The sequence below is a fragment of the Cibotium barometz genome, chromosome 63, assembly GCF_041138505.1.
Source record: "Cibotium barometz isolate CiBa-2024 chromosome 63, ASM4113850v1, whole genome shotgun sequence".
NCBI lineage: Eukaryota > Viridiplantae > Streptophyta > Polypodiopsida > Cyatheales > Cibotiaceae > Cibotium > Cibotium barometz.
In genome coordinates this window covers 32,222,326-32,243,376 of record NC_141108.1, presented here as the reverse complement: position 1 = coordinate 32,243,376, position 21,051 = coordinate 32,222,326, and the positions used below count along the sequence as shown (strand labels likewise).

The 21,051-nt window shown below is 47.1% G+C and overlaps 1 protein-coding gene across 7 annotated transcripts in view; it reads right to left on the bottom strand.

Moving 5' to 3' along the window:
- Positions 1-1,253: 1,253 nt before the first annotated feature.
- LOC147603958 (transcription factor TGA2.2-like) overlaps positions 1,254-21,051 on the bottom strand; it is a 39,325-nt gene continuing 19,527 nt past the window's right edge. For 2 of the 7 annotated variants that reach the window (XM_086796484.1, XM_086796485.1), the window contains 9 exons: positions 17,375-17,426; positions 17,070-17,234; positions 16,895-16,975; positions 16,708-16,767; positions 16,526-16,612; positions 16,296-16,341; positions 4,017-4,288; positions 2,491-2,727; positions 1,254-2,346 (listed from right to left, as the gene is read on the bottom strand). In XM_086796484.1, the coding sequence (XP_086652610.1) occupies positions 2,200-2,346; positions 2,491-2,727; positions 4,017-4,288; positions 16,296-16,341; positions 16,526-16,612; positions 16,708-16,767; positions 16,895-16,975; positions 17,070-17,225 (1,086 nt within the window). In that variant the 5' untranslated portion in view covers positions 17,226-17,234; positions 17,375-17,426 and the 3' untranslated portion in view covers positions 1,254-2,199. Of the gene's footprint in view, positions 2,347-2,490; positions 2,728-4,016; positions 4,289-16,295; positions 16,342-16,525; positions 16,613-16,707; positions 16,768-16,894; positions 16,976-17,069; positions 17,266-17,374; positions 17,427-21,051 lie in introns of all 7 variants that reach the window. The other 5 variants (XM_086796487.1, XM_086796488.1, XM_086796490.1 and 2 more) reach the window with 4 other exon arrangements.

Genomic DNA, 21,051 nt, shown 5'->3' with positions numbered 1-21,051 from the left:
CTATCTTCTACTCTCTATTGTTCCGTGTTCAAGAGAACGCTACACAAGGTATGTGAACAACTTCCTCCTCCTGCTACTCGCTTCCATAATTGAGCATTAAAGCTTACGAATTGCAAGTAAAGCCGATGACAACGAAAGTCTTTGCGTGATGGAAGCGTCTCGAATGTAAAAATCATCAATCTGTCGCGATCCTTCGCACAACAAAAGTCTTCAAGACAATGAAGGAAACCCTATGAAAGCTTTCCCTAAGGTTCAACTTAAGAAAGGAAGCTTGAAATTAAGATTTTCAACCAAAAAACCATAAATTTCGACAAATATAAGAGCTATTTTGCTCAATTTCAATCATTGGGAGTGTGTTGAAGAGTGAATACCACCTGGAAACACTCTTCAAAGCTTGAAAACACAGTAGCAAACTTCGATACGGAATTGGGAAGAGAAAGGGACAAAAAATCTAGCCAAAGAGGGTCATGAAGAGAGACACCTACTTCATGAGAGAGAGGAAAGACAAATGATGAGATGTCCACCTTGGGTGTCATGCAAAGAGGACAAGTGACTTGTGGTGCAAGTTGGGATGGATACATGGTTGGTTGTTGTCTTTGAACAAAGGGGATAAGGTATGGGCGATGAGCATTGAGCCTTGAACATTAGTGTGTGTGAACACTAGGGTGGTCATAATTTACAAATGAGTTTCGGTTATCCAAAGTTTAATGAAGTGTGTACATACTCACTTACAAATTAATGCTAGTTCCTAAGGCTAGGTTTTGACCAATACTTACCACCTGTCACATGCCACATAACCCTGTCAGAACGCACGATTCACGAGTGGGCGTCCCGTTACCCGGAACTACACATTGGTTAGGCAAGCATGAAAACAGCATGCAAATTCAATTGCAGACAAGTGCTAAGGTGAAGAAGAGAGAAGATCAAGAAATAGAAGAAAGGGATGATAAGAAGAAAAATGCCGACGCACGATTCACGAGTGGGCGTCCCCTTACCCGGAACTACGCATTGGTTAGGCAAGCATGAAAACAGCATGCAAATTCAATTGCAGATAAGCGCTAAGGTGAAGAAGAGAGATGATCAAGAAATAGAAGAAAGGGATGATAAGAAGAAAAGGCATTTTTCTTCTAATCTCTTTCTAACCCTATCTTAAACCAAGAAGATATTCTTGATCTTTCTCTAGCTTTAAGAAATAAATAATAATTAATTCAAGGTACATGCTTTCCCTCAATGACAAAACATCCATCACCAAATTTTTCAAGAATAGCACTAAATTATGTTGGATTCCTACAATTATCATGGAGATAGTGAAGGTAAAACCAAAATAAAGTGCCAAAGTATACAATCAATAATGTCATGAAGTCAGGCACTGTTGTCACTATTGCTACTACTAAGTTGACACAATAGAAGTACGTGTTCGATTTCCCCTCACATGTGCAAAAAAAAAAACCACACGTGTACGCTTGTGCCAGCTTCTCTCTATCCATTGTCACATGGGGCTTGGAAGATCAAAGAAACCATGCCATAAGGTACTGTAACAAAGCTAGCTTCTCCACAAGGACCTCTACCTTGAAGTCAAGGTCACCATCGGCTATGGACAGAATTGAGAGCTGAAAATCAAAGCAGACAGGGCTCATATCCTTTGTCAGTCATTTTTAACCTTTCTAGAAGTAATGTGTGGGCAAATGAAGCTTTGTTTCCAATGTTTTTTTCTCCTTTGTAGCTTGCTAGATGCTGTGCTGTATTCCACTATGCTTATCAAATCCTATTTTAAGTATGGGATTTCCAGGATGGGAAGATCTATCCTTCCTGTGTCCTGCCTCCTGAATCGTCTTGATAATCGCTGCAGCGATGAAGAGGTATGTACATTAGACCCTTTACAACCATCAACAGGACAAGTGATTCTCTTATTTATGCACATCTGCGAACACCCTAGAGCGCATTGATCTAGGATCCGCTCACAAAGAAAGCACCAACCACACACTACACCAGGTAACATTGAATATTTGGACCTTCATGTTACTATCAGACAGAACTGGGCATCCTGCTGGGCAATATTAGCTTCAACTAGTCTATTTCAAAAGATGGCACAAACAAGAGCCATCTGAGCTTAGGCATGATGGTACAAACAAAGAGCCACAAGTCTCTGAGCTTAGGCATGATGTTGCACCAACCACCTAACTTGACCATCTGGATCTCTTACTCTCGAGGTCTAGCTATCCAAAGCGAGCTGAGAGCACGGAGACGAGAAAAGTACTCTCCTATAGCAAGCAGGCCCCGTGCCACTTGACGGATCGTTAGAATGCGATTCATCTGTTGAAGTGTCTGTTGGCGAAGGTTATCAGCCTGTGCAGTAAAACACCAGTCACTGACAAGGCCAATAAACAAAGCAAGAGAAAAAAAGGCCCAAAAATGAAGCCAGAAAGATACAAAATGAAATCATTTGTTTAAACACTGGCCACATTCTCAACATGACAATAATACAAAAACCTGGCGGACGAAGTTCTCGAGTGTTCCAAGTTTGCCCATGGCCATGGCCATCTGACCCATATAATTAGCCACGTTAGGAGTCCCCAAAGATCCACTAGACAGTGTGTCGGCCAAATTCTGCTGCAAAGCTTCCATACCTTGAGATAATGCATCCTCTGCCTGTTGCGAGGATTGCTGCAGATTGCATACTGCTAATAGCTGCTGCTCAGTGAGTGGCTCAAGCTGAGGAATTACTATCTGCCAGGTACAGCAAAGGTAAGAAACATAAGATTCAAACCCTTTCTTCACAATCCATGTCATGAAGCTATGGAGCATATATAACAAGAAAATAAATCTGCAAATTTAAAATGCTATTTTATCAGGGCTAATACACAGCACTGGATTCACATCATCAAGGTCAAAATAAGAAGGCACCAAGAAAACCCTCTGACATCATGCGAATTGTTCATTTTCTCTTTCCCTGCTGCTAGTCGAGAGAGAATGTCGTCCTTGATTACAGAAGAATAGCTTCCAGCTGTGGGTAGAAGGTAGGTGCAATGCTGGATGGCTCGCTGAAGATAAGAGGGTGGCAGAATGGCTACAGGGATCATAGCTAGACTGTTTTATGGAATGCTTTTAACCTTGTTTTAATAGAGTGAGTTTGCCGGACGTTTTGCAGATTTTTCTGATTTAATGACTTCACAGTTGGTTGAATGGTGTGATTAATATGTTATTTAGATTGTTCCTAGAAAAGCCAGGTCAGGGCTGAGTAGACACGAGCGTAATAACCAATGAAAAAAAGCACTAATGTCTGGCACAGCAACAGGACAAGCAGAGAGCACAACAGTGGGCACCATCATCATTCGCAGGACCGCCATCATTTATATCATGGTTACGCAACCCCTAAATGGTCTCACTACAGAGGGGGAAACTGTTTTAAGATTTACCTTTCAAGGCCACACCTCTGCCCTTGGCCACGAAACAAAAGTGAGTGGAAAACAGAGGTGAAAATGCTTTTTCTTCCGTCTCCTTTGTGAAACCTTAATGGATCGAAAAAAGGAAAAAATGATGTGACTTCAAAACAGATAAATGTGTGTTTTCCATTAAAACCTCACCAAAAGTCTCAATTTAGTTTCATGACTAGTTTACACCAAATGGATGGAAGATGTCTTGTACAACTTTTGAAATGTTTCCAGCATCTAGGTCATACTGGATGATGGCCATCAAGCTGCAGTGTAATCTAGAGGCCCCAAAATTTTGAATATATTAGTGTGCAGTTGATGAGTTATCCAGTTGAAACCCGCCCAGAACACCCCCAAGCTAGAGGCTACACCAGTACAGACCTCATACATCACCTAAACACCAGCCTTTAAGTGAATACAAGACAATTCCTAACGTTTGAAAACACCATTCTTTATGCATCTATGAATTGGTGACCATGCTTATATACATGCAATGAAGTCTCTTTAAAGAACACAGTCAACTAGTATTAATGATCATGTAATAACACACAAAGTTGACAAAGGGGAAGTGAAGTATATAGAGACCTTCAGCAGTTCTGAGGGACGAAAACCACCCATCCACATAAAGCAGCGCTCTGCTGGCGTCTTCCACATACCAGACACAATGTGAAAAACATCTGCTTTGACGGCAATACCTTTGAGACGAAAGAGTTCATCATAATGTGCTGTACCGTTTTCCACAAGCATACGCAGATCAGTGTCCGTCAGATGTGTTGCCAAAGCAGATCTAAGCTCACAATTCTGTCGATTTTGCTCCTCCACCCAACGCCCATAGTCCATATCAAATGCAGCAACACCTGACAGAAAAGTAGAAAGGCTACATTCAAAGACAACAAAAATTCTTCATCCCATTCATATACCAGGAAAACACAACCGAGGTACATGCAAAAATATTGAAGAAGAATTCGATTGCATGTCCATGTTTTTCTTCCAAGAAAACAGACTTCTATTAAGTAAAATAAAATCATAGAAAGGGAGATCTCAAACCAAAAGCTAGGGAGATCTCAACCAATCGGGGGCACTATGTTGCCATAAAAGCACAGTACGAGTTGGTTCCACCCTCTCATAAATCTGCTGTGTTTTGTTTGCGCAGCTCTAGAAGATCCCTGTATGCGGGCCCAGGTGGCCAAAAGAGAGTGAACGATGTTACTCCATGTACTACAAAAACATTGGGTGTCATAAACATGAATACCCTCCAAGGCCACTGAGCAACTGGTCTTCCAGATATGCCATGCCGTGATACTACCAATAATTCCCAGGTGGTGTCAATACTCAACGGAGGTGGTGTGTATCGTAACTGGGGGTATCCTGAAGCAAACATCTCTGAGCTATGCCCCTACCGACAAGTATAACAGGATCTGCTCCCGTGCCCTCAAAAAAAAGCTGTGGGCCTGACTAGGACAACTATGCAATAGCACCCCAAGTAATATAGATAGGAATGCTCCTCAATCTGCCCAAGAGCTGGGCTATAGATACTCATATCCTCTATGCTTCTCTACACTCCCATAAGCAAGAAGCTGGGCATCTAGGACAATAGAGGTCCACCCCAAGGATGAGCAACTTGGCATTATATGCAGTGTATCTTAAGAAAGGTATGCTCCTCATGGGGGTTAGTCACATCAGTCCATTCCCACTCACGAGGGTCCCAATGTAGATATATATTAGGGCATCCACCATATAGCCAACGCACCACGAAGCATGAGTACCCATCACTAGGGTCAGTATACCAACGCTTCCCAGAGCGACCCACTACTCTCACTGGACAGATCACAAAGGCAGGTGTGATCGCATGTACATCACCTCTCTCCATCCGCCATCCAGATGAATGGAATAAAAGGCAACAACTTCTTCCTCCTCTGGCTTGGGTAATCCCAACACTTGAAGGGGTGCACCTGTCCCAGAAAAAACCCCCAACCACACAAGTGGTGATACTCATCTAAAAATGTATCAGTGATCCACTAGTTAGAACTTTTTTTTTTCCCCCGAGAAAAGATCCTTTCATTAGTTATATAAAAAACGCCCGTAGGGCTACAAAAGATCCTCTCCTGCTCATAAGAAAACAGAGCAGAGATCCAAGCAAGGTAGCTAGGAAGACTCTCCCTAGGTGCAGAAAAGTATAAATATCAGTACAAAGAACTGAGGGGCTATATCATACAATAGGAGGGGGGAAAAGCCAAACAGGTGGCCTGTATTGCCAACGGGAGGAGCCCGCGTGTAGGGTATAGAAGGGGCCACTGCGCCAAGTGGTGTGAAAGGCCTGGCGCCGCAAGATCGCCTCATCCGAGTCGCCCCGGATGCGGTCATACTGTCCTCGCAGGGTGTGGATCAACTCCTGCCAAATCCCCCGAACAGTCTCTGCTGGTGGCTCCAGTCTCCCCTCAAAGGCCCTGAAACACCGGGCTCTCTAGGTGAACCAGATGGTGAGGCTGCTGAGGAGCTCCCATCGTAGATCCCTCTCCTGTGTCCAGCCGATGAGTGGGCATTCTAGCTGCCTTTATCAATTTTTGTGTCAAATAAGGGTTCTCTACCCTGGGTAGTCCCCCTAAAATTTGATTGTATCTATGTGTGTTTGCCTTCAGTTATGAAAGGCTTCTTTTTTTTCTCTATCCCAGTTACGAGCCAGGGGGGGTGACTAAGTGCTAGCCTTGCTACCTCAGATCTTACCCTAACTACCATGGCATGGGAGGTGCAAATGGTGAGGTAGGGTGGATGGGGTAGGTGATACCAGTGGTAGCAAGTTCTTTTTCTTTCAGGTCTCACCACCTTCACTCCGAAGGGGGGATTGTTAGGATATATCTAAGTGTACTTTAGAGTATTCACATGTGAACCACCTCTTATAGGTGGATAAGCTCGCATTTAATAAGAGTCAAAGGGCTTGGTATATTGAAAGGGCTATATATGCAAATGCCTTGTACTTCATTTTATATATCAATCAATATCAATCCAAGTATTCATTGAGTCGTGCAACCTTCTGTCTCTCTAGCATCTCATCGAGTTCTCTCTCTCTCTCTCTCTCTCTCTCTCTCTCTCTCTCTCTCTCTCTCTCAGAGATAGATATGCAAGATTGTTTGAGGAGCACTCTTCACTACATCAGTTGATAGTGATCCGATGCTTTACACACATAACACATGGATCACATCGGTAGGCCCATTGCCTACCAAGATGCAGCACTACAGAGATCATTTCCTAAGATTTGCAGAGCAGATGGTTTCATACAAAGACCAAGTTATCTCGATGCCTTCATGTCCCATGCTATGAGGATAGCAATTGGTCAGCTTACAGTACCATCCCATAGACTGAGGATAGAGACTGGCAGAGCTAAGCGTATACCAAGAGAGGATAGGAAATGTAAACTCTATTAGACGGGGGTTGAGTGAGAGGAGCACTATGTTTGCCAGGGCCTAGTCTCCTATGTGATCAAAGGGAGATTTCACTACCTATTCAGTGTCTATTCAAAGAGGGCTTTGGACCCTTATCCCGGATCATGGAGTACCCAGATCAGATGTGCCTTGGACTCTTCCTACTAGAGCTCAGCCAACACAGAGAGTCACTACTCAAAGATCCTCACCCCCAACAGCCCTCCTCTAAACTTACCATCACCAGTTTTTTCCAGCTTAGAGGGGTGGACGGGAGGGAACCAGCGCCCATCACGGTGGATACGAGAGCCTATACCACAATGCCCCCTCGCAACAGGCCCACAGGAGTCACATCAAATCAGGCATGCACACTCCAAAGAGCTAGACGCACTTGTCCCGTCCGACCCCAACCACCTCCAGCTCATCAACCCCAGATTCAAGAGATCTTGGCCCGCCATCAAGCACCTCATCCTCAGAGCAAACTATCGATATCTCTAGCCTTCTTGTATCACCCATGATGGACATCCTGGATGGGCCCTTGCCCGGCATACACGGTTGATTGACTGTTCTTATTCAGCTCTCCCGTATCCCATCACTTAATGTACCCTATACCTAGCATAGAAGGATCTAGATGTTGCATCTTGTATAACCTCAAAATCTAAGATCTTAGCTTTTAGTTTTCAATTTTAGTTTACTATTGCTTTTTCTTATTTCATCCATGACGAGATTTCATGGACACAATGTACACATCATTTTGGTCTCATAGACTCTTTGGATCTTTTGAAGACGTTAATAAAACTCTCTCTCTCTCTCTCTCACACACACACACACACACATTTTTTTTTTTGTAAAAAGTTATGTTCTATTGCTTCACTGAACAAAGAAAGAAGCTCTCAATTGTGAGGAAAACTTCTTGAAGCACACACACACACAAGTTAAAAACATTGAAAAAACAAAGCCAATTGGCCATCATCGATTTGATGCAAATGGATGCTGTCAAACAAAGACTGACACAAGGATTGACGAAAGTAGTGATAGTGTGCAATCCTTACGAAATGAAAAACCAACTGATTTCTTGCATGCCATATTGTCCACAAAGCCAAATATCTAGTCCAGATTAGAAAGCGCCATGCATGATCCAATCTAGGAGGCCACTTGCCAAAAAAAAATCTAGAGAAAGAATACCCTAGAACTCTGAGTTTAAGAGAATGTGAGATTTGCCAAAGGAAACTTTTGGTCTGACGACAAGACCAAAGAAGAAGCATCATTGTTTGAGCCAAATCTTATTAACTCGATCGACAAACCAAGGTGCAGGCATAATCAATCTGTAGATCAAAGCAACCGAAACCTAAGAGAAAGAGAAACTAGGATAAGGTCCAAGATCTGCCCTATGGAAGATCCAATCCTCTGTCCTTTCACCATTCGGAACAACCATAAGAGGAGTAAAAGGCTACAATTGTTCCTATAACGTGCACCATAAAGATCTGTAGTGCATACCTAGTTGCCAACGGCTTTGAGCTCAAGGAAAGGACATAACATTTCCTTCAGCATCAACAACATCTTAGCAAACCCGAATGCCTTTTGTAGAAAGACAGTAAGCTCACCATGGGGAACAGAGAGCGAAAGGAGCTGGGAATGCACAGCTCCAAAAGAGACGAGCGATATAAGGGCATCCACTAATCTTACGCTCCACACAGCCAAATAAATGTTCCAAGTGAGATAGCTGCCATTTGCCAAATGCATCTGTGTTCACATTATTACTACGCAAGAAAAGTCAGAAGTAGAGTGGCATTGAGTACAAGAACATGATAATGGATATTCAAAATGTTAAGCCCTCCATGCATTTTCGGCGAGCATATAAATTCATACTTAAGGAGACCCAAGGCCTCCTTATAATCAGAATTTTTCCAAAAGATCTCAATGTTTTTTGTCATAAAACAAGAGATTTGCTTTTTAGACCATGCCAAAAGAGGGAGAAAAAACCAAATGTAAGCCATCAAAATCAATTGAACTATTCTCAATCTAGCATGAAGTGGCCAAGTAGAGAGTTTCCAATATTCCAATTTAATCATAGGTTTTTGCAACACGCAATCTGTAGCATCCCACAAGATATCCCAAATGTCTGACATGTTGTGTAGGCAATATGATTCTCTCACACACTTTTTTTTGTGAAACCATTGTCGAATTAATTACTCAAAGTATGGTACAAGCATAGCTATCCATTTGGAAGGAAAAGCTAGAAACAGTGGAAAAACACATCTAATTGCCTAGTAGTAATCTCACCCAAGGCATAAGAGTCCTGGAGAGATTCATGCAAAGAGCTCCTAAAATAAGTATAGGTATCAACTAATCAGTCTTTAAAGACTTGTTGATTTCTATCATGCAAGAGAGTCCATAGTGCCCAAAATCTTGTCCACGCAAGAAAATGTGAGTAGTCTGATAATTCATTAGAATGTCCAAGCATAGCTGTCCAGGAGGAAGGACAAGCTAGAAACAATGGAAAAACACATCTAATTGCAAAGTAGTGATCTCACCCAAGGCATAAGAGTCTTGGAGAGATTCATGCAAAGAGCGCCTTAAAAAAGTATAGGTATCAACTAATCGGTCTTTAAAGACTTGTTGATTTCTATCATGCCAGAGAGTCCATAGAGCCCAGAATCTTGTCCATGCAAGAAAATGTGAGTAGTCTGATAATTCATTGGAATGTCTGCCAAAAAGCCAAAATTGCTTGGAAAAAGAATGCCGAGGAAAATGAGCCTTCAAATATCCAGAAGGCTGATCAAGAAAAGCACGAGAAGATGAACAATGCCAAAGCAAATGAGGTACAATTTCTCGTGCATGATAGCACATGTAATAGTGTGGTGAGACAATGTGTCTCTTGGCCAGTAGTATACCCATAGGAAGACTCTGTTTCAAAGGGAGTGTATTTCTCCAAATTCTATTAAGGCATGTTTTCCACCAACGTAATAGCTTAGATATCCGCCAAAGCTGACTAGCATGCTCAGTAACCCATGGGGGAGGAATGACCAGCTTATATGCTTTGGCTGCAATTAACTGATCAAATGAGGTAGGCTTATAACCAGGCATCTGTCTATCTAATTTCCAATCCATCAGCCTGTTTTGTGCATTGAGCGGTCTGCATAATCTCTTTCCATATTGGCCTGTGATGCATGCCCAAATCATATTGACAATTTGCTTGAGGAAAGCTGAGAATCTGTCCATTCCCATCTATAACATTCTGTAAATATCGAATACCTTTGGTGGATAGAAAATAAGCCTTTCAAGGTTCCAATAATGTTAGTGGTTCCTCAAAGACTCTGCTCCAGTGTATACTTTCCAAAGCCAAAGAGTTTCCAGTGTCGGCATTTCTGCCAGGATATGCAAGTGTGAGAGGATCTGTTTCCAATCCAGAACACAGAGCCAGGTATATTACCATCAAAAAGTCCAAGAACAATGTCCCAGTGTGTAGGGATCCAGTTGCCAAATGCCAAGCTTTGCATATTTGCACATAAAGTGGCTAGCATAATTGCCCATGGCTTTTTTTGTCACAGAAAATGAGCAATCCTAGTGGCTTTTATGGCCAGCACATGATAATGTATGTTGAGAATATTCATAAAGGACCAGCATATCCTAGGGTTAGGCAATGGCTGCAGTAGCTATGGGGGCTGAAACTCCATAGCATGGAGAGAGAGAGAGAGAGAGAGAGAGAGAGAGAGAAAGCTGTATTAACATCTACTAAAAGCCGAACTCGACCTATGAGACAAATGAATGTACACTCCCACCTATAATTTCAATGACGACTTCATACTCTGTCAAAAGATTTCAATAAAAACATGACTTCTTTGCTCGCTGAAGCCTTCGCCCCTCACCCTGCTCGAGCTGCCGCCTGCTCGCACCCTTCCTCCCCGCCCTCGTGACTTAGCCTCTCCCCGCCTGCTCGCACCCCCCCCTCCGCGCCCCCGTGTTTCTCGCGCCCCCCGCCCTCCCCTTTCGCGCCCGTCGCCCCCTGCCCACCGGCCCGTCTCCTTCGCGCCCCCGCTCCCCCCCCTCCTACGCGTCCCGCCCCCCTTGCCTGCCCCCGCCCTACCCCCCCTTTCGCGTTTTCCCCACCCCCCCCCCTTTCGTTCCCCGCTGCACCCCCCCCCCCTTTTCGCGTTTTTATTTTTTTCTTTTCGCGTTTTTCCACCTCTGCCTTCCGCCCATCCCCTTCTGGTTTTTCCGCCCCCCTCTGTCTTCCTCTCCCCCCCCCCCTTGTTTTTCCGCCCTTCCCTCTCTTCCCCTCCCCGCTCCACTTTTTCGTGCAGCTTGGCTCTTGCAGGACCCCCCGTTTATCGCTTCGCCCTCGACTCAGCTTCAGACTCTGATGGAGGTTCCTCCCGCCCCACCTCAGAGGGACTCTTCCGCAGCCCCCTCGCCCGCCCCTGAGGATACCCCCATCAGGCTTTCTCATTCGCCAGAAGAGGAAGCGAGCCTCGCCGGCAGAGGTGGAACGCCTCCAGGCACATTCCACCATCTGCCGTATAGTTGGCACTCGCCCCAGCAGAGGGGAGATCCGGGATCTTCTCCAGGCCCGCCTTCTTGCAGATGTGGGCAAGATCCTGGACGTTCTTGCAGCAGACCCCCGATGGCCCGCCCACAGATGCGGCTCGACAAGCAACCTTCGGGACACCTGCTCAGCCCACAGAGACCTCGGATTGGCAGCCTGGACAGGGGCGCCATAGAGGGAGACAGCCACAGTAGCATGCCCAGAGACCGACGCAGCAGCAGTCACAGCCTCAGCATCACTGGGTTCCAGTGAGGAACAGCTTTGCTCCCCTCCAGGGGAGGAGATCCCAGCGCAGACTGAGGATCAGGAGATGGCAGCACACCCCCCCCCCTTCGCCCCCACCCCCCCTTCCCCCGTCCCCCCCTCCCGCCTCGCTTCCACCTTCACCTCCTCCCGTTCCCGCTTCCGCTTTTTCAGCGGCTCCTTCCCCACCCCCTTCTCCCCCCCCTCCTCCCCCTCCGCTCGCCTCAGCTCCCCGGGAGGCACTGGCAGTACCCTAGCGCTCACCTGCAGTCCGGCGGGCACTGAGCACCGACCTTGCTCGAGCACCGCAGAGGAGACCTACCATGCCGATTCGTGCTTCACGGATATCCTCTATCCGCAGTCGGCTGAGTAGTCTCGACACTAGACAGCGCTCGGAGGCTTTCGACTACTCCTTCACATGCCTTTTTGGAGCGGAGGGCCCCCATGAGCCAGCACCCATCAGAGTTCATGTGGTGATACCTCCGGCCCGAGGGGAGGAGGCACTTGATTCAGCGGTGGCCTTCTCCTTCCAGCTTTGCGGCACTAGTGACCGAGAGTGGACTCTGGATCTCGCTCTTAGTATTTTGAAGACTCGGGCAGTTGAGTTTTCTCACCATGTGAGCGATTTGGAGATGACAGACGTGATAGGCCGACTCTGGGAGTTGGCACATTTCTTTGATACCGGGAGTGCGGATGCCTCCGGGATTCGACATTTGGTGGTTCGCAAAGTGGCAGATCTAGCACGAGACCCTGGCTATGTATGCATACATGAGGTTTCTCTCTCCGAGCGGGAGGCAGTCGCTATGGGACAGCCACTGGCGCCTGGTCCGAGACTCTTGCAGCACACCGGGTGGGCAGATTCGTAGCCGCTCGGATGGGGATTACTCTCCATCCAAGCCGCTTGCGAAGGCCCGCCGTATGGCTGAGACAGCCTCCACCTCAGCAGGTCATCCATGAGGATCATCTCATGGAATGTACAATCATCTCATGGAATGTACAAGGCCTTGGCGGCACACACTAGTACATTATCGTGGTTGCTTGAGGCAGGAGCTTCAGAGATGCCTGGTTGGGGGCAGTATTGATATTCTGATGATGCAGGAGCACAATTTGAGTGAGAGCAGGATTCGAAGATATGGTTCGGTGATGCCTGGTAGATGGGACACATTTTGGTCTGCAGGTTTTGGCCCCTTGGGTGGGCAGGGAGGAGTATGTATGGTCATTGCGGATGTATGGCGGCAGGCCATTGTGGATCGCGGGGTCATTGTGCCTGATAGAGCACAGTATGTTATTCTGAGGATGCACGATGAGCACTTTGGTGTGCTCAATGTCTATGCGCCCAACCATGCTAGTGCCAGAGCAGAGTTCTGGACCCTTGTTACAGATGCATTGCCCGAGGCCGCACATTGGTGTGTTGGGGGAGATTTCAACATGCTTGAGGACCCGGCCGATAGGGTGGGAGGCAGTCATGTTACAGTGCACGGCACGGAGCTTGCAGCTTGGGAGCGATTTTGTATGACACTGCGGATCACTAATGCATGGCAGCATGAGGCTTTCTCCCGTTCTCAGGACAGTCTTAGTTTTTCTCGGTCGGATCGCCGGCAGGGAGGGACTAATCTATCACGGATTGATCGCTTCTATGTGGGCGACAGGTTCGGGGAGCGTGGTGGCTCCGTTGGCATTCTCGGTGGCACCTCTTTTTCAGACCATGCGCCAGTTATTTTGACACTTGAGGAGAGGACACCGGAGACCATCTTGCAGTTGAGGATCCCAGAGAGGACACTTACAGATCCCAATCGGACATTGAGAGGATATGGCATGATAGCCAGAGCTCTCACCTGGATGCAGCAGGCCAGTGTGCCCAGTGTGCTCCTTGAGTTTGAGGATCCAGCCCTTCCTTGGGGAGTTGATTCATGCTATCCAGACAGGATTCCTCAAGGAGCACAGTATCCTTGACAACATTTTCACCTTTTGGGAGGCGACGGCCCGAGCTAGATTTCTCGGTGAGGACTTGGTCGTGATGCTTCTCGATTTTGACAAGGCATATGATAGAGTCGATTGGGGTTTCCTGGAGGGCACTATGCTACGCCTGGGTTTTGAGCCAGACTGGATTCGAGGCGTGGCGGCTCTATATTCCACAGCTCGTAGCCAGGTGTTGATGGCAGGAGGACGGGGGCCGAGTTTTCAGTTGACCAGATCAGTCCGTCAGGGATGCCCTCTCGCCCCGTTCCTTTTTCTCCTCTTTGCAGAGGCTGTGAGCATGTATCTGACACCAAAGGAGGTTGGTTTGAGGGACTCCAGCTTCCAGTCCAGGGTGAGGACCTGCTCGATTCTGAGTTTGCTAATGACACGGGATTGTTTCTACATGGCCAGGAGGCCAATCTACAGAGGACAGAGCAGTCGCTACAGGTTTTTGGTGTGGCTTCGGGAACATTGATCAATTGGCGCAAGACAGTGGCTTTTTGGATCAGTAGCGCTCCCGCTCCGGCATGGAGCCCAGACCCGCGTTTTAGATGGGTTCCTCCTGGCATAGCAGTGTCGTATCTAGGATGCCAGATTGGACTTGATTTGTCACCTGAGCAGCAGATCACCCCGCTTCTTCTGAGCATTCAGAAGAAGCTTTTATATTGGAGTACAGCTCGGCTATCCTTGGCTGGGAGGGTGGTGGTGACAAATCAGGTGCTTTTAGCGACTATGTGGTACATCACGTCTTGCTGGATCTTCTCGAGCTCTTGCATCAACCAGGTACAGAGGCTGATCAGGAACTTTCTTTGGTCTGGGCGGGATGGTCAGCCGGCCCGAGCTAAGGTTGCTTGGGCAGTTATTACTCTTTCGCTAGCCCAGGGGGGCTTGGGCATTATAGATCTAGCTGAACAGAGTAGAGCCTTGTTGGGGAAGCTTATTGTTCGGTGGCTGCTTCCAGGCGCTGAGCCTTGGAAGGAGCTTCTTATTCAGCGGCTGCAGTAGAGCTCCCCCAACAACAGGGGGCACTTGGGCACCAGAGATACGTTGGATCTTCATAGAGATGAGGAGGACAAGCCTCAGTAGAGGATGGGAGGACAGATTTGCCTTGAGCATCCTGCGAGCTTGGGAGCTGCTGAGACCGGGGCTTTCTCAAAGACCTACCACTTGTGATGAGGAGCCGGCCACACAGCCGCTCATCTGGAGTCCCGCGGTACGCACAGAGCATGGTCATATGCTGGGTTCTCGGCCTCGTCTAGCCTGGGGACCATTGGCGGCAGGCCCAACACGCAGTTTTGGAGATTGGCAGGCCTTTTGCAGTCTCGCGGAGGAGATCCAAGCAGAGAGGCTGAGTCACTTTAGAGGGGGGCTGATTATGAGGGATGACATTCAAGAGGCACTCACTGAGGAGTGGTTCATGCCTTTCGAGCCAGCGGCCCCACGGTGGATGGGAGCCTTTACACAGTTGGAGATCCTGATTGCTGTTAGAGGATACGGGTAATGGCCGCCGCTTCTCGGAAGTGGCATATTGATCCAGACCCTGCAGATGTGGACTCTGATTGGCGCATACATATGCTGCGTGCCCCTTGGCCCCCGGCTCCAGTGGGACCCTGGCGAGTACGAGTGGCATGATCCTTATGCGTCCCCCGAGGCCCCATAGATCACCTTTTTCCAGTACACTGTTCGGTTGGGGAGGCATATTTTGACTGCGAGGAGGATGGTCTCTCGAGCTGCATCGGAGCATTGGCGGCTACAGGGACTCTCACAGGAGTTCCTGGAGGATTTTTGGACCAGGCTCTGGGCTAGCCGACAGGCACGCAGGATCTCGACTTTCCAGTGGCTGGTTGTCCACAAGGGCTCCGCAGTTGGCACCTGGCTTGTCTACAGTGGCCTTGCGTCGGCCTGCGTCCGATGCGGCCACCCATTGGAGACACAGAGACATTGCCTATGGGACTGTCCACAGGCGCAGCAGATTTGGCTGAGGATGCTGCGCATTTTGGCCCCCCTCTCTCCAGAGGGCATGTATACGTGGGGAGCCGCTGCTTGGTTGACTTCGTCAGGGCCTGCTCTGGGATACGAGACGGAGCAGGACAGCCAGGTCATCAGATTCATTAGGGGCCAGCCTCGCCTTGTTCCTTCACCGGATTTCTCGTCCGCCGGCTGGACACAGGAGAGGGATCTACGATGGGAGCTCCTCAGCAGCCTCACCATATGGTTCACCTGGAGAGCCCGTTGTTTCAGGGCCTTTGAGGGGAGACTGGAGCCACCAGCAGAGACTGTTCAGGGGATCTGGCAGGAGTTGATTCACACCCTGCGAGGACAGTATGACCGCATCCGGGGCGACTCGGATCGAGCGATCTTGCGGCGTTTGGATTTCCCCCCCTCCTATTGTATGATATAGCCTCTCAGTTATTTGTAGTGTTATTTGTACTTTTTTGCACCTAGGGAGAGTCTCCCTAGCTGCCTTCATTGGATCTCTACTCTGCCTTCTTATGAGCAGGAGAGGGGTTTTGTAGCCCAGTGGGCGTTGTTTTATAACTAATGAAAGGATCTTTTCTCGGAAAAAAAAATAAAAACATGACTTCGTACTTACTTTTACTAATATGAAGACCCCTACAAAGTCAAATTTAACCATGAGTTCTTTTCTACAATTATTGGACAAAGAAGCTTCAAAATGCTTTGCTCCCAGATAATCAATACCTGGATGAGTGTGATCCCCTCCAAAGAGCCCCCCAGAATGAAACCCCTGCAACCCACTAGATTTCATTATTCGTGAAAATGGCTGTCACCAATACTAACACTTCAAAGGAATCTAACCTGAAAATCTTATTCAGAAGAGCTCCTAAATTGACATTATAAAAGGCTCCCCTAGCTCAAATGTCTGACATTCCAGCTTGCTGGGTATTGCAATTAAAAACATGAAACCGCACTTGTGTCACCTGTTGCCTGGCTCGATCAAGCTCTTGTTCAAGTTGATTTAGCTTCACACGACTTGACTCCAATTGTTGTACATAAGCCTGCATAGAAGACGATTCTTCTGCATCATGCTGAGTCATCATGGAAAACCTATCAAACGATATGACAATGGAAAGATAAGGTACTGAAAGGGAACCTTTTTCCTTAACCGGCTCTTGCGGGCTGCTTCGCGGTTTTGTGCTAACCTTCTAAGAACCTGCAAATTGCCAGATGTTCCAAGAAGGTGGCATGATACCACAAATGAGAAAGTACAACTTGCAAATTGTGAGCCCTTTTGGAACTCAAGCTTCGTCAATAAGAACTACTCTCAATAAGGAATATACCTTAGAGTCTGTTATCTTTGCTCGTTCACAGAATGAAGACCCTGATGGTATCAGCATATCATCTCGATTTCCGTTGAGCAACTGCACAACACATACAAACACAGGATGAAACATTTGGCACGTTGTATACCGAAATTCTCATAATGTAACACTATCTAAATAAAAACCAACTTACCCTATCATCATCTTTACCCTCTCCTTCTGTACTCGTAGATGCCTCTGCTCTCGAGCTATTATCGACCCAATTCTGAAAGTGGCCCCCTTGTGATGAATGAAAGCCCACATGACTAGTATGGATTAAGGAAGTATTCTGGGCAAACTGTGATTCCATGCTCCTTTCCTGGAAAAGAACTGGCCTCAAAGGTCTGATACTATGTACAATAATATGTCCAAACAAAGCCTAATTACCATTATTGTCACATAAATAATTCCTCAAGTATGTTGCAAATTAAGAGAAAATGTGTTCAATGGATTGCTCACCTCTAAGGCCAAAGAGGAATGACAAACAGTATCTTACCGCAATTCGTATGGTCTGTACATGCCAAATCAAACAAATGAGATAAGGAATAGATAAGACAAACTAGTGAGACAATTCGCAAGCTCTCAAACAATGCAAAGCTTTGAGACTTTTATCACTGAACTTATACGGTTTTTAACCTCATGCCTATGACTAAATTGCAAAACCTGCACTACACATGGCAGGGCCAAGTATTGTGGTATCGCCGATGACTTCAGAGTATACCAAATGGCTGGGCTATTTCTAATGCAAGCACAGTCTTAGAAATCTTCCATCTAGAGTATCTCATTATGTGCTTAATTTCCAATTTCTCTCAACTGAATGTAAAACTAACTAGAATAATCTCCATAACAACATCCCTATCTCTTCTTAAGAAAAAGAAAATGTGCAACCACAAATCACAGATCGTTCCGCATACAAGGACATTCGCTCAAAGATCTATGACAGTTATTTGGGGAAGTGATAAAGGCCCAAGAACTGGAGTCCCATTGTGGTCCCACTGTGTTCGTGCACCCCTTGCCCTACACCCCTTGCCCCGGTGCCCCCTCCTTCAAGCCCTCTCCAACCAGTTTCCCCCCTTTACGCCCCTCTGCCTGTGCCTATTTACCCCCCTTGTTCCCATCCATTGCCCCAACCCCCCCCCCACCCCCCTCTCCATCCTGCACATGTCAGCCGGCCAGCACACTCCCCAGCCTTCACCCGTCCCTTGTCTGCCTTTTTCCACCCTTTCTCCCATTCCTCCGTTTCCCACCTCAGGAAGGGACAGAGGGGGGGGGGGGGTGTTCTGGGTGGTAGGGTAGCCTAGCATTGATATCCCAAATAATTTAACGTATTAAAAATTTTCTCCTACGGAGAAAAGTTTAACTGAGCTTTTGTACAGTTAATATTCAATTTCCCATCTAGCAAGACATCTGACATGGAGAGACCAAGCTGATGCACCATTTGGAGATGAGCATTTACACCAAGCTATTGCCCAAGGAAGAGGCGGCTGCTCCTATCACCATTTGGCCACCCAAGTGGCACTCCCCTACTTCGTGCCAAGGTACGGGAGGCCAAGGAGCTTTGTGCTGCCCGTACTGAGGCCAAGACTCGTGTCAACTACAGAAGGCCAGGCCTCATCTCACCCGTAGTGTGGCCAGGACGTGGAACCCACTGTCAGGGATCCTATTCCCACTAAGCCAGTTCCGTGCTCGGGAAGACCTACTATCTACAAGTTCCAAGAACAGGAGATAAATCCATTGCAAAAGGCACATGCACGCAACTCTGCTTCCTTGAAACTAATTTCGCATGACTTGTTTTCATGTGACCACCTGCTATGATGTGTCCACCTCACACGCATGGGACGCCCACCCATAAACCATGCGAGTGCCTTGTATTTTGACATGGTTTGTGCCATGTAAACAGGTGGTAAGTATTCATTAAAACCAATGTGTAACAAGCGGAAGCTTGATGAATACAATCGGTTCTTCACTGGACAGAATTCAGCAATCTTTCGTGACAAAGATAACACACAAGGTAGATAGATATGTGCAAAAAGAGAGAGAGAGAGAGAGAGAGAGAGAGAGAGAGAGAGAGAGTAGGACATGATATTGGGTCTCAAATACTCTCTGTAGGGCCCCCACCACAAATGGTGTATTTTCTCTATTAGAATGATGAGTAAATAAAGCAAATCTATAGATCTTCTGTAAATGATCTGACTCTTGACCTTCAACCTTCACCTTTGCTTAGGCTCCCTTTGGTGGTCTTGTTCTTAGCACTTTGTGAATTAGGAGATGATCGAATGAATTGTTAGCCTTTGCTTTTATAGCACCTTCTAGATGTTAGTCCGTGGTCTCTTACAGGCCTCAGCCTGCTGGATAATTCACCTCACGACTTGGTCATGCATATTATATATCCGCCTTTCACACTTTGTCTGGCCACCTTGTGCGCTGTCCAGACTGGCTCCTGGCAGCCCTTGTGTAAAGGCCGCCTTGTTGGACTGCTTGTGAGGCTGGCCGACAGCCTGTCCAGGCCATCTAGGCCTGGCCACCTTGCTACCCAGGTCCTCCATGGCTGGCCGACAGCATGCCCAGCCATGATGGCTGTTGGGCATTGGCCATGGGCACCCTTGGCCCCTCAGATGACCCAACAGGGATACTCCCTTGATAGGCAAGGGTTACAAACCCGTTTCTGTGATACCCAAAGGGCTGCCCCTTTCTTCTCCATGCAACTACAAAGATGCCTGGTATCTGGCTACAAACCAAACAACTGGAACACCTATCATCATTTTAGAGGGATACTCACAATACGGACTGGCACTGCTTCATGTTCGGGACTTGCACACCTGACCAAGACCATGTACGGGACTTGTACACCTAAATTTGGACGCTTAGAGTGGAACCCTGTAACATGCAGCGCCGTATTCGTAATTAAGGATCCTGTCACACAAGTCTCACACCGCCTTCTGTATCTTGAGTTTCGCGAGTTTAGCAATCCACTTTTATGACTTCAAACTTTAAGAGATTTAGAGAGAGAGAAATGAAATGAAATGATATATTAACGTCTCTAAGAGGCCATAATGGCCTATGAGACCAAAACTGAGAGTACATCTGAAGTTGGTGTCTCATCAAAGAGAACAAGACTAAAAAGTACAATAAACTGATTGTCCTACAGTTATACGAACAGAACTGCAAGACTCCGAGATGATACTGAGTAGAAAATACTGGAAAATACTGGAAAATGTATATCAGGTAGATCCATGTATGCTGATCACTTGAAGTGTTGCCCTCTCCTTAGATCAAGTATCTCCGCCATGGGGCTATCTAGAATGGAGAGGTCGTAGAAGCGAGGTAGGCGCCTCCGATGCCGAGCAATAGTGGCTCTGATCTGGCGATGGTGAGGATGCCGTGGTCAGGATCCTGGTGGGCGTGGCCGACGAGCACGACATAAGATAACTGCTCTATCAGTGGTGACTCCCTGGGAGCGTGGTCGGTGCTCTGATGGCCCAATGGAGGAGGTATCAGGAGGTGTGTGGGCTGGGTTGCTGGTGTTGGTGCCGAAGAAATCTGTCGGGTCCTCTGTCTAGGTGCATCATGGCTCGGCCTCCTGTCTGCCAAGAGGTTCTCTCTAGAAACAATCCGAGGCATCTCTGATCCTCAAACTCCATGACCCTGCATAACGGCCCAAAACCCTCTCGGAAGAGGCAGAGAGAGAGAGAGAGAGAGAGAGAGAGAGAGAGAGAGAGAGAGAGAAGTTGTATAGCAGATTGGGTCCCGAATTACCCACTGAAGGGCCCCCTCCTATTGCTAGGAGTATTTGCTTTTATTACTTTGAAGAGAATGACTTTGGACTGTAGATAAGCCAAACGCAGCATCTCAGAGGACCAAGAGTCGGGCTGACCTGTACACGGCTGTAGAAGCACCAATAATGACCAATCTCAAGCCTATGCACTCTTCCCAATGGAATGTAGGAAGGCTGCAAATCTGAGGCTGAGATATGGACTGTTTGGGACTCTTCTAGGCTATGTATGAATGTTGTAAATGAATGAATGCATGCGGGTTGCCTTCACCAAAGAGTTGTAGCAAAACGATGATGATACGAAGGCTGAAAACTGGTTGCAAGCAAAAAACGCAAGGTTCCTTGGACGCTGAATGCTATGGAC